Genomic DNA, 12,500 nt, shown 5'->3' with positions numbered 1-12,500 from the left:
ACATTCAAACCACTTGGTAAATCACTTCACTGACTGCTGCAATGAATGCCAGACGTTTTCATGTTTACTTTATTAAATTAATCATTGAATATAAGTTTGCCTTTTTTACGTCACCTCCTCGTGATGCATGTTTGAGGACTGCCAAGCAAACGTTAATGAGCCTACCATAGTAATGTGAGAACTGGGCCTTTAGTCAAGTTACTCTTTATAAGCAATATAGGACTTTTTCCGTGTTTACATAGCCTCATCTAAACACGAGGGTGACTTGGGAAAATTCAAGACAGTTATGCAATCTCGAGATGGTTTTAATAGCTGTCGAGAATTCTCCCAACCCCGCGAATGTTTAGATGAGGCTATGTAAACATGGAAAAAAGCCCTCTATTACTTTTATAAAATATTTCTCAAAAATAATTCGACAAATAAAGGAAACTGCTGGGTTTTTTTTTCTTCTTGCTTGAAACAGATTTTGTTGATACACGCTAATATTTGCCATCTGCCATTACATGACCAATCAAAATTCGCGTGATGTCACAGCCGTGGTTACATACTCTCATCTAAACACAGCTATTAACCAATGGGAGTGCGCGTACTATCCTAATTATTTTATTCAAAAAAAACCTCTAAGCAAGTACTCTTCATCCGCGATCCACCATAGTTAATAGAGAGGAATGGTTTGGAGGCCCGGCAAATATCAAAGGAGCAAACAAAAATGTCAAGATATAGGTTGGAAAGTCCACGACCGAGCACAATCTTTTGTTTTGCGCTTATCGTGACTATGCAAGAATCACGTAACCAACACGTTTCTGTTGGTTAGTTCCTCAGTACGGAGTAAACAAATATTGTGTTTTGTGCACGGTCAAGGCCAAAAAAGAGCACAAAAACCTACAAAAAAAAAACGTTTTCGGGTTTCATAACCATTCCCGTCTATTAACTATGGATCCACCAATAAGTCATCATCACTTCTCTTTTTGCAAATTCATATTATTCATACTTCTTTTAAGCTTTTGATATTACAAAAGTCGCTTCACTCCCTGGATTATTAATATAATATATGGGCATTTTCTGTTTTTTGTTTGTTTATATATGAACTGTGGAGAGAATCAAATTAAGATGCTGATCTCGTCGCAGTTATTAATTAACATTACTTTCAAATGCAGTAATTAAACGGTACATTAATGACAAAAAGCGTTTGGCCCTTTGGGGAATAACTAATTCTGTGCAAAAAAAAATGATTGCAAAGAGAATCACGAGATCTTCCTGATTTTACTTACTTGACCAGGGCTATTTTCCTGCTAAGTAAGCAAATAAGAACTTTGGAATTTCAGAACCTAACGATCCAGTTTCAGGTAGTGAACAACAGGGTAATCCATCTTCACCATCTATTTGTGGTAATGAGTCAGTTGCAGTCAGGAGTTCTTGACATTGAACTAAAGAGAAAGGAAAACTTAAAGTTAGCTATTTTCATTTTTAACGATCGCGAGCACTTACAGGCTGCAGCAGGTTTACTTGCTATTGTACCCTTAGGATTTATTTTTACTAAAGTGACAAGAGAATGAAGAGTGCGTTGCGAAAACATGACACCTTTTCTTGTTCACAGATAAGACTAGCTTTGTCAAACAAAAGCCAGGAATTCGATTCACTGAGAAGATGGTCGGGACATATGAACCATTAAAAAACAGGGGGAAGCATACACCATGTGAATTCACTCTGACCATTGATTCTGATGATGTTGAGCGCATGCTCAACTGTGATCCGTTGCACTCAGCAACGATTTCCGGGACAGTGATGTGTCTTGCCTTATCCTCTGCTCCACTGTCGGTTTTTGAAGGTAGGTTTAATAAGCTCAGCTCATTTTATAAGGAGAAATTGGAACTTCCTGGGTCTATACCATACTTATAAGCCCCGAACAAGGAGAACAAAAAATGGCTCACGCTGCATGGCTTCCACCCCCTAGTAAAATAGCCATGTACAGGCAGATAGCACGACCCCTTGCATGCTGTCTTAAAGGGGAATACTGATCAGACTATAATTGTGCGGGACTCTGAGACCTTAATCAGTATACTTGGCTATTTGGCCATTTACGACTTGGCATGGGTTGTTAGCATGGTTTGTTGGTAAACCTTTAGACATAGGCGCCTGTGAAGATTGTTTTCCAGGTTTGAAAGTCCCTGAAAATGAATTAAATTACATTTCCAGGGGCACCCAATGACCAATTTGTTGTAAATTGTATTATTATACCCCAGTTAATGAAAATAAATGTTATTAAGGCATTTTCAGGTGTTTTTCAGTGTTGCTGGGAAAACATTATCTGTTCCTTTTTCCCAGCAAGACACACAAGAAATTTCCCAGCCAGCTAGATAAAATTGGTTGGTTTCCCAGCCAGCTGATCAAATTTATTTCCCAGCAAGGAATTCCGAGCGCTTTCAAATCCCTCGATCCAAAACGACCGAACAAAAGCGACAAAACCGGGACAAAACAGGTTTTTTCCGCAAGCGCAATCACTCTGACCAGCCGTCGTATGTTTGTGACTACTCTCTGGGAGAGGGAACGGGTTCTTTTTTTTTTTTTTTCAGTCTTCAGAGTTTCTACAGCCAGCTCGGGTTGAAATGCTAGAAAAAGTCAGTAATCCCCAGGCAAAACCTCTATCAATAACAAAATTTCCCAGCCAGCTAATCGTAACATTTGTATTTTTGCCAGCCAGCAAGATTCCTCTAGGGAACAGATAATGTGAGGAACAGATTCGTTGGGTGCCCCTGCATTTCTCCATGATATAATCGTAAATTCACAACAAGCTCGGATAAAACAATAGCTGCAAGTATAAAGTGTAGTGATTAGTGGCCATAAAAATGATGGAATACAGTCACTGTGCTTTTAAAATAAATGGCAGTGATGAATTAAATTGAATTTCTCCTTATTTTCTTACATTTCCAGCAAGCAACGATCAGACAATTACTAAGAATATATAGAGTGTAGTAACGTGGGCTCCTAAAAGTCAACTTTTTTCTGGACAATCTCTTCTTTTTTTTCCTTGACCTCAGTACGTTGTGCTTATTTTGCTGTCAGATCTTTCCTTTTCTCGTTTGTAGCAATCAGAAACCATCATCTTCATTCATGCCACAGGTCACTTCCGGCTGTTTAGTACCAGTAAAGACCACGTGGACACCAAGGAAATGGTCTACAAAATGACTCTCATGGGAGACTTTGGCAGAAAGTTTTACTTTGAAGGTGTCAAATACGTCCACAAGGACCACTTTGGGGAAACGGGTTTGAAGGATACTACAACTTTGTTTGTTAACATCTTCCAATCCCGCCAGACAGATCCCTTGGGTAAAGCCACACTCTACATAACCGCACATAACTTTGCCAAGCAACTTGCGACAATGGAGATCACAAACACACGCAGCAAACTCGAGAAGTTGCGGTGGATGGCACGTTTTGGCGCATTCTTTGCCAAAACTATTTGGACAGTTTACGGCCCAGTTTCATGTTGTGACGCATACTTCAACACTGACGCGCCGCCCAGGAAGAAAAGGCCCCTAAATCTTCACGGCTGCATCCCTGAAGCCTACAAATGCCTCACTGAGGACAAGGTGAGCTACAAGTAACCACTGAACCGTGTATTATAGCTCCCTTTTGAGGAGACTGGGTTTGGAGACTGTGTTTGCTTATTGTGCGGATTGCTTGTTTTTCCATTCACAACCGCACACAACAGTTTATTTGATTTTGTTGTTCGTGTCACCCAAAATTTCCACACTGGTTTGTGCTTACCAGTTAATCTTAACCAAACATCCTTTTCCAAATTGAGCTATCGTAAGGGCTGCATTACTAAATAGCATTGCAACCAGAGCTTGCGGACAGACGATTTTGCCGGTTTAATTATTCATTCATAAATGGCTGGCATGCTGCTGCCTTTCGAACCATGTTAAAAACCTTGAACATGTGAACAATAGAATAGAAGTTCATTTAAATTGCAGTTTGGAAGAATTTGTGTTTTTGGGCTTGTTACTATTCCTTTTTGGAGTTTCTTATTTGTAGCTTCGTGTCTCAGTTGCTTCCTTTGAGCCTTGTATGTGTTTCTTGGTTAATGCTATTATTTTCAAGGGCCATCCGAGATTGGCTCCCCAGACTTCAAATTCGCAGTTTCCAGCAGTTTACAGTAAGAATAAACAAGACAAGACAAGGGGCCGACCGAAGTCGAAGGCAACCCGAAGGCTCCTTTTTCTTAGCTTCTACAGTAACTAACGACATCTACCGTAACTCACTGCAGGGGTGGGCGCCACTCCTAACCCGATGCATGCACAACTTGTCCCCAGCAATACCGGTACTCACTTTACCCACCACGAATGGATGGAAAGCTGAGTGAACTTTGGAACGCACGAGCTGGGATTCGAACCCGGAGCGCTGAAATGCAGTCCGCGAGCGATATCCACTACGCTACGCGCGCTCCTAAGAAATATATGTTATTATTAAATTCTCAACCTCGGATAATGCATTTCGCGTGCTCTGATTGGTTCACTCAATCTCGGTTATCAGCTCATATACCTTAATTTGACCTTATATGGTAAATGATTGCGCTAAGCGTTGCTAAACTAAATTTTTTTTCGCCGGAAAGCGAAATTTTTCTGTGAATAAAGCCAAAAAAGAAAAGAAACTTTTTTGTGGAAAGTCTGGATCAATTTCGACGTTAAGAAGTACGCGAAAAGGCAAGAAATGTTTTTGTGATGAGCCTACGTCTGTCTGACCACCAGGTATTACACAACGTCGCATCTTCATCAAGTTTTCTCCATTTCGCTCAGACTTTCTCTCTTTTTTCGCTCGTATTTCGTACTTCCAAATATTTGGAGTTTAAGGAATTTAATAAAACAATTATTCCATTCGCGCTTGTTGGATATGAGACTGGTTATAGCCAACTCGGCGCTACGCGCCTCGTTGGCTATTTACCATCTCATATCCAACGCGCGCTCATGGAATAATTGTTAATTCACCGGCTGGGAGATCCGTATAGGGAAAAACTCTGCCCGAGGTCATGAGTACGGCCTAAGGCCGCAGGCCGAGGGACGTATTCAAGGCCGAGGGCATTGTTTTTCTCTATACGGACCGACCTAAGCCGGTGAGTAACTTATTTATTTTTTCTGTTTTTTTTTTTTTAATGAACACTGTAAACAAGTTTGCAAAAAGTCTTTCTAAGCGCTCTACGTCGTACTGTTGCAGTTGAAATTTATAAATGAAAAAAAGCGCTCCGTTCTCAAACCTCAAAGAAAAATGATACATTAACGATAGAACAGAACTTCAAATATCTCTTGGTGCAATAAATATGAAAAACAAACAGTGATAGTCTTGGCAAGCACAGAGAAGTGAGCTAAACAAACTAAACAATTATGTTTGAAAAATTCGCACTTATTTATTTTTTCTGTTTTTTTTTTTATGAACACTGTAAGCAAGTTTGCAAAAAGTCTTTCTAAGCGCTCTACGTCGTACTGTTGCAGTTGAAATTTATAACTGAAAAAAAGCGCTCTGTTCGTAAAGCTCAAAGAAAAATGATACATTAACGATAGAACAGAACTTCAAATATCTCTTGGTGCAATAATTATGAAAAGCAAACAGTGATAGTCTTGGCAAGCACAGAGAAGTGAGCTAAACAAACTGAACAATTATGTTTGAAAAATTCGTACAAACAGGGGAATAATTTTCTACGTATTAAAATGCTTTGTCTTGTTGCAAATAAAACGAAATTTCTTAAAACAAGAGGAACAAATTTAGTGTAAAATACGCAAACATCTGTCTCTGCCTTCATATCTTACTATTACAAGGATTCATCTTTGTTCTCTGTCAAGTCCTTCAAAAATCAATGCACAACTTAGAAAACTACTCAAGAAAAACTTGTTGACATTAGTTCATATGTAGGCGATGCTTTTGTTTGTCTATTTTAGCTAGGAATCCGTTTATAGCTAGGAATCCGTATATTCTTAAATAGAGCAATATAAAACGAGATTAGAAAATAGAACTCCAAAGAAAATAACGGATGTCAACCGAAAACCCGAGTTCCAAAAATTTACTTTAAGTTCAACGGCGTGTCAATAGTGCAAGAAACCCACCAACTCGAAAACAGCAAACCATGTGAATACTCTCCTTTTTGAAGAATAACCAGGCATTTCATTCCATTGCATTTCCATTGTTTTTCCTTCTCTTTGCAACGGTTAGTAAGCGAAAACTTGCATTTTAACAGGTGCAATCCAATGTTTCGTCGCGCCGTAGTAAAAACATTTCAATTAGCCACGACAGTTTCAACACGGAACAGATTTCGGACCGTGGTCCGTACCGTAAAAAGATGGACCGGCTACGAGCGTGCGATTAGTCAACAAGATTCAAGGATTTAGGATTCCGGCCCGCTATGATGCTTCAAAAAAAAAAAATCCAAAATGGCTTGAATTTTAATATTATGTTGGTTTTGTTTTGTTTTTCTTTTTTTTTTTTTTTTTCAAATTAGCCCTCTTTGCCTCGTCCTCGAGCTCAAAAAAAGGAACTTTCTTCGACGAAGAATGTTAAGCTGGCGGTGATTTTAAGTTGGAGTAAGATGTATACTTTAATGGATCGAAACTACCACTCTGTATGCCTCTTCATACCGAAATAGTGGTATTAAACAATTACCTAATCGTTGGTGAACAAGCCATGATAAATCTCTTGAAATTATAGGTTGTCATAGCAACAGTATAACTTGTTGAACAGTCATCAGCGTGTCGAGATCCAACATTTTTCAAGGTTTTGAAAAGATTTGTGGTGAGCCAGTTAAAGGCCAAAGTTCGACAGTTAAATTTAACGTGGTTCTGAATTTCTTCCCAAATTTTCTTTAACTGGGCCAAAACTTGCAAATCAAAGCGCGGGTTTTGTTAAAGTTACAGAAGGGGTGTTTCTAAAAGGCCGGTCGGTATGGTAACCTATCTTCAGATCTTAATCAATGATTAGGCATTTCAGTTTGATAAAGTACCAGCGTATATAGTGTTATAGTGTGATCCAACAAAGTGAAAGTGATGGAGACCTGTGTAAAAGTCTTTTAAAGGTAAGACCTAAAAATTTGAATGTTGTGTTATTACAGTTCGAAATAGCCTTGACACGCTACAATGGTGGTTCCAAGGGCCCAGTTGTACTGTTTCATGGGGTTGGAGTCAGCAGTGGAATGTTTAGCCTGGACACCATTAACACAAATCTTGTGGAATACTTGGTACAGCACAGGTACGTAACCGAGTGTGCCTTGCGTATCAATCACTGCGAGAGCGCGAGATAGCCGAAATGTGCGTGGAAAGGATTCCGGATTTTTGGCGCTTCCTCGGGGGCGCAACTTCTAGCGCCCCGCCCCATTTTGTCTCAATCCTGGCACAAGGCGACTAGTTAAACCAAGTCTCAGGACACAACAAACAGAAGTCTTAGAAGATATTGGATGGTAGCCAGGGCAGTAGCAAAAACCGATGCGGGAAGGAAGTAAGGAGTAATCTTTTGCCCAAGTTCTCTTCTGGTTCTGTTTCCCGCTCACAATACTTTTCGAAAAAGTATTAGAAGTTTAGAAGCCCGTTTTCCTTGCAACATCCGAAGGACTGAAACAGTCTACAATGTTTCGAAACAGGAGTATATCCGCTACACTATGCCTAATTCGCGATCGACTCCGGAGTTGAATGGGAGTGGTAGGTCCAATCAAGGTTTTTTGGTTTCACATTTAGTTACTCAACGAGGCGATCAGATTTCCTCGAGAAAATTTCTTCCCTTCTGTGATTGGTAAAGGAATAATTGTTAGGATTTACTGAACAACTTACCGGAATAAGAATAATGTTGGACGTAACGATGACGATGATGATGCTGATGATGAGGATGATGATGATGATGATGATGTTGATGATAAGAAAGCCATTGTGGTCACAAAAGACATCAAGGTACAGTGACAAGCTGCTAATCAAAAATCAATTATAAATTTCTTTTATACCTGGTTTCTGTTACCAGGTATGATGTTTGGCTTGTCGATTGGCGCACTTCATGTAACCTGCCCTCAATGGTACGGAGGGATTACACACTGGACGATTGTGCAAATTATGACTACCCAGCCGCTATCAACAAAGTGATCGAGATCACTAAACAGGTGAGTTTACTTCAATTCGTGTACTGTGAAGTTTTATAGCAATTTATTAACGAGTAAGGGACACTGAACAAATCATGAAATTGGGAAAAATGCAAAGCGGAGTAGAAACGGACATTCGTCATAAACGCAGACAGTCTGCTTGCTAACCACGCAGCAAATCACCAAGCGTAATAATGGTAAACTAAAGCGATCACGAAATTACTTTCAACACTCAATTGAAAACTGCTACAACGTGAGAGATTTCACACAAAAAATGTCCTTTGAAAAGAACCGCTTTTATAACTTTTTCCATACAAATCATCGAAACAAAATAATAATAATACGTGACCTGCTAATCGCCCTTTCTCGCAGTCGGAGACTTGCTAACGGCGCGGCTCAACGAGATCGGACCGAAGGAGCTGTGCTGCCGGCTAGGCGCTCGGCTCCTGAACACGACCCATGGATGACCTCAGAGCACAGCAGCACAGCCTGATGGAATAGGCTGTGAGACGATTTTGCTGAGGGAGGAAAACCGGAGTACCCGGAGAAAAACCCTCGGAGTCAGGTTGAGATCGACTGAAACTCTGCCCACATACGATCTCGGGGCCGAGAGTTGAACCCGGGTCGCAGAGGTGGGAGGCACTGTTGATAACCACTAAGCCATCCTGACTCCCCTAATGGGGATGTGAGCTACAAACTGATGATAAAAGATTGATAAGAATTTTTCTTGCGTAAAATCCAATTAAGATGCGAGGAATGAAGTTAATTTTTCAAACGCAGGAAAATTACGCAAGAAAAAACTCAACGTTATGAAACCCTCGTTTGAAGCATTTGAATTTGTAACGCTGGAAAATTATTAGCATGCGTCGCGGAATTATGGTACTGCGGCGGAAACTGTAAAATGCTGTGCCGATGCCCAACGTCCTTCAGGTATCCATTACAAATGGTCTTTTATTCCTAAGGGAGAGTTCCAAAGCTTCGGTCTTTTAAGACCTTATTTTTAAGGCCTTTACACGACAAAGCAGAAATCGCTCACGTCTGACAAAAATGTTACTCAACGGTTCCGATAAGTTTGGCAAACAGTGAAAAGCTTCGCCCAAAGGTTCCTGACTTTGAGATTGACTTTCGTCGATTCTTTAGGAGCAGTTTGTTGATCCTTTGCGTACCGCACTGAAGGCGATTGAGGTTTTTGAGGCCACATCGAGCCAAAAATCTGTCATTGTTCACTCTAAACTGTGTGCGGGGAGAATTCTATGGTAACAGCCCCAATTCGCCCCCCCCCCCCCCCCCCCCCCCACAACTCCTCCCCGTCGTGTGCTCGGCCTCCTGGTCGAAACGCTACGGGGCAATTAGAGGCAATAAACAGGATTATTTGTTTTGTTTGCCTTCCTGTAGAAGGATGTCCAAATCATGGCTCATTGCGCTGGATCTTTGGTGTTGTTTGCATCATTGCTGTCCGGAGCGCTTGAAGGCAAAGTACGAAATGTGGTGGCCAGTCAAGTGGCTGCCAATCCGATTCCGTGTCCATTCAAAAAGATGAAAGCGGGATTGCACATTCCGGGAGTATTGGAATCTCTCGGCATTGAAGGGATTACAGTGGATACTGATGATGACGCCTCTTGGAGCGAAAGGCTCTTCAATCAATTTGTTAAAGCCGTTGATCATGTGGTCTTACCCTATGAAGAAATGTGTCGTAATCCTGTTTGTCATAGGTGAGTAAGTCAGTGTTCCATGCGAGACAGGTAGGGCCAGCAGCCTGATGGCCAACTTTCGAAAACACGAAATTGAATAGTAAACTTGAGAAGATTTTGGAAGATTCAAATGTATTGAACCCTTTGGTTCACTACTGACTCGTTGCTCACCGGCGCGAGCAAAAAAAACGCTCGTGTAGCCGCGGCTTAATGAGACTGACACGAGTGAGTGGAATTGTTTGGATAGACAGGAGATGATAAATGTATTTCTCGTTGTTTTCAAAACGCCATCGCACGTTTCCCCCTCGCCCCCCGCCCCCCTTCCCCCCTCCCCCCCCCCCAAACACAGTTCCACGACAGTTCCATTTGTACCCGAATAATCCCGTGCACATTCGTTTACTAGTTTCTAAAGTAGGGAACACATTTCTTATATAACATGCATTAAGTCTGATTTTGTGCGATGTGTACTTTAGGATCACCTTCATTTACGGCTTGTTATGGGAACATGAAAACCTCACCCCACTGACCCACGACACCCTGCATGAGTTCTTTGGTTATGTAACTGCAGAGGTCAGCAGACAACTGGCTTTGACCATGAGGAAGAGGAAATTAGTGTCGGCCGAAGGAAAAGACATTTATTTGCCTGATATGGATAAGGAGAATCGACTAGACTCACCATCTTACAGAGAGCACACAAATCGACTCAATATGCCCATCTGCTTTATTGTTGGTAAGAGTAGGAGCCCATAAGCCGGGGGGTACAACCTCTTTTTATTTGTGGCACGGCGTTTTTACGTGTTTTCACAGACCGAGCTATTTTGAGATACATTTTCACGTGAATTTAGTCTTCTCCAACAGGAACCGTGATAGCCAATTAATTATAAATCTTACATAATTAAAAAAAATTATTAGGAAATAACACGCGAGGCGGTAATGAAACATTGAGAAGAAATGAATCATATTCATCACGGGGACATTTGAACCCACAAATGACCAGCTCCCAACATCATTGGCTTCAATGAACGAAATGGAATGTGAAATGAATCATATATTAAACTGCGGATATGAAATCAAGTAAAGTTATGATCCTCGCAGTTATGAACGCAATTTTAGCAATTGCGTAGAGAGGCCTGAAAATTTCGGGACTTCAACGGGGTTTGAACAAGTGACCTCGCGATGCCGGTGCGATGCTCTAACCAACTGAGCTATGGAGCCACTGAATCGTAGGTTGGAAGGGGGTCATTTGTGGGTTTAAATGTTTCCGTTATGAATGAATCAATGAACGAAATGGTATATGAAATGAATCATATATTGATGGATCATAGCTTCAAATTTAATTTGAACTGCCATTTCGTATGTTGCAACATACATTTTTATTTCATTATTTTAAATAGGTTTTCAACTTAAAAAAAAATAACGGGATACTTTTGAAAATGTATGTTGCAACAGATCATTAAAAGCAAGGTGAACACAAACCCGGTGTGGCCATGACGTCATGCATGCGCACTGAACCATTTCACCTGGTTCTTTGGCAGCCACGGACAGCTGTTTCGGCCTTGTTAGGTCTCATCAGCATGGCATAGCCACCATAAGGGGCAAGTGTTTTTATGCACCCCTTTAAGCTGGCTGCTCCATACACCGGGTTTGATGTTATGGTATCTTCACCTTGCTTTTAACGCTGCTGTATGTTGCAGCGTACGAAATCTCAAGTCAAATTGCTTCAAATGTATTGCTTTGAAACTTTTATTACCGCCTTGCGTGTTATTTCTCTTATCAAACAACAGGAGAATCTTGCATTGTTAATTGCTTGAAAGCGTTTGGACTGGGATAGAACCTTTCGCGGTAAAACCCCGTCTAGAAATAGTACGGTCTATAAAAGCGCCGTGACATAGCCCCAGTATGGTAGTCGACGCTCCGGGTTATGGGTTCCTGTTAAAAGACATTTAGCTAATCTCTTCGATAGTACGGGCGCTATGATTGACCAATTTAGCGGACCCTCTCGATATATCTGATTTTCGGTCCCTTCTGTAAGGTACGGCTGCCTTAATTTACAGAGAGGCCGTTGATCTCAGTAAGTAAGTGGCAATTGACTATAAGCACGAATTGTACTTAAAATCGTGCAATTTCCTATACAAACCCTCTGTTATATTAAGGGGTTACTTCTAGGAAATCCCCAAGTGAATGCTTATTAAAATTAAAAATTGAACTAGGATGCTTAATTGAGCAAATGATATACATTTTCTTGCTTCCACAACAGTTACACAACAGTTAGTATGGCTTATCTTTGTTGCGAACCACATCATCAACAGTAAATAATATTTTGCCATCACATTCAAGACCAGACTTATTATAAACAATTTGCCTGCGTGACAAATTCGAAGACATTGATCCTAGACCAAGACTATGGGTTTCCGTGGCCAAGAATGTTGCAAACATTATTAGCGCGGACCTTATGGATAAAATGTGATCTCGTATCCAGCTCTCCCATTGCCAACGGGAAGGGGAATCTGGTAAAGTTTCCATTTCGAGCATGCTCAGTGGCAGTGAGGCCCGACATACGAGCCTTTCTATCACTGCGCATTTTCCTATTCTCTCTTGTGATTTCGCGGAAAACACTCAGAAAACAGGGATTTCGACAGTATTGTTGAAGAATTTTTTTTTAATGGGTAGAGGAAAGTGAGGAAACCTTTGACATATGCCAAAAC

General features: G+C 40.9%; 1 protein-coding gene across 1 annotated transcript in view; it reads left to right on the top strand.

Moving 5' to 3' along the window:
* The window catches only part of LOC137974040 (uncharacterized), a 46,301-nt gene that overhangs the window by 16,977 nt on the left and 16,824 nt on the right, over positions 1 to 12,500 (top strand). The window contains exons 6-12 of the mRNA XM_068820960.1: positions 1 to 16; positions 1,598 to 1,828; positions 3,121 to 3,590; positions 7,094 to 7,230; positions 7,990 to 8,125; positions 9,500 to 9,816; positions 10,269 to 10,525. The exon at positions 1 to 16 is cut by the window's left edge and continues 155 nt beyond it. Coding sequence (XP_068677061.1) covers positions 1 to 16; positions 1,598 to 1,828; positions 3,121 to 3,590; positions 7,094 to 7,230; positions 7,990 to 8,125; positions 9,500 to 9,816; positions 10,269 to 10,525 — 1,564 coding nt within the window. The remainder of the gene's footprint in view (positions 17 to 1,597; positions 1,829 to 3,120; positions 3,591 to 7,093; positions 7,231 to 7,989; positions 8,126 to 9,499; positions 9,817 to 10,268; positions 10,526 to 12,500) is intronic.

The sequence above is a fragment of the Montipora foliosa genome, chromosome 10 (assembly GCF_036669935.1).
Source record: "Montipora foliosa isolate CH-2021 chromosome 10, ASM3666993v2, whole genome shotgun sequence".
Classification (NCBI taxonomy): domain Eukaryota; kingdom Metazoa; phylum Cnidaria; class Anthozoa; order Scleractinia; family Acroporidae; genus Montipora; species Montipora foliosa.
This window is presented reverse-complemented; position numbering and strand designations above follow the sequence as displayed.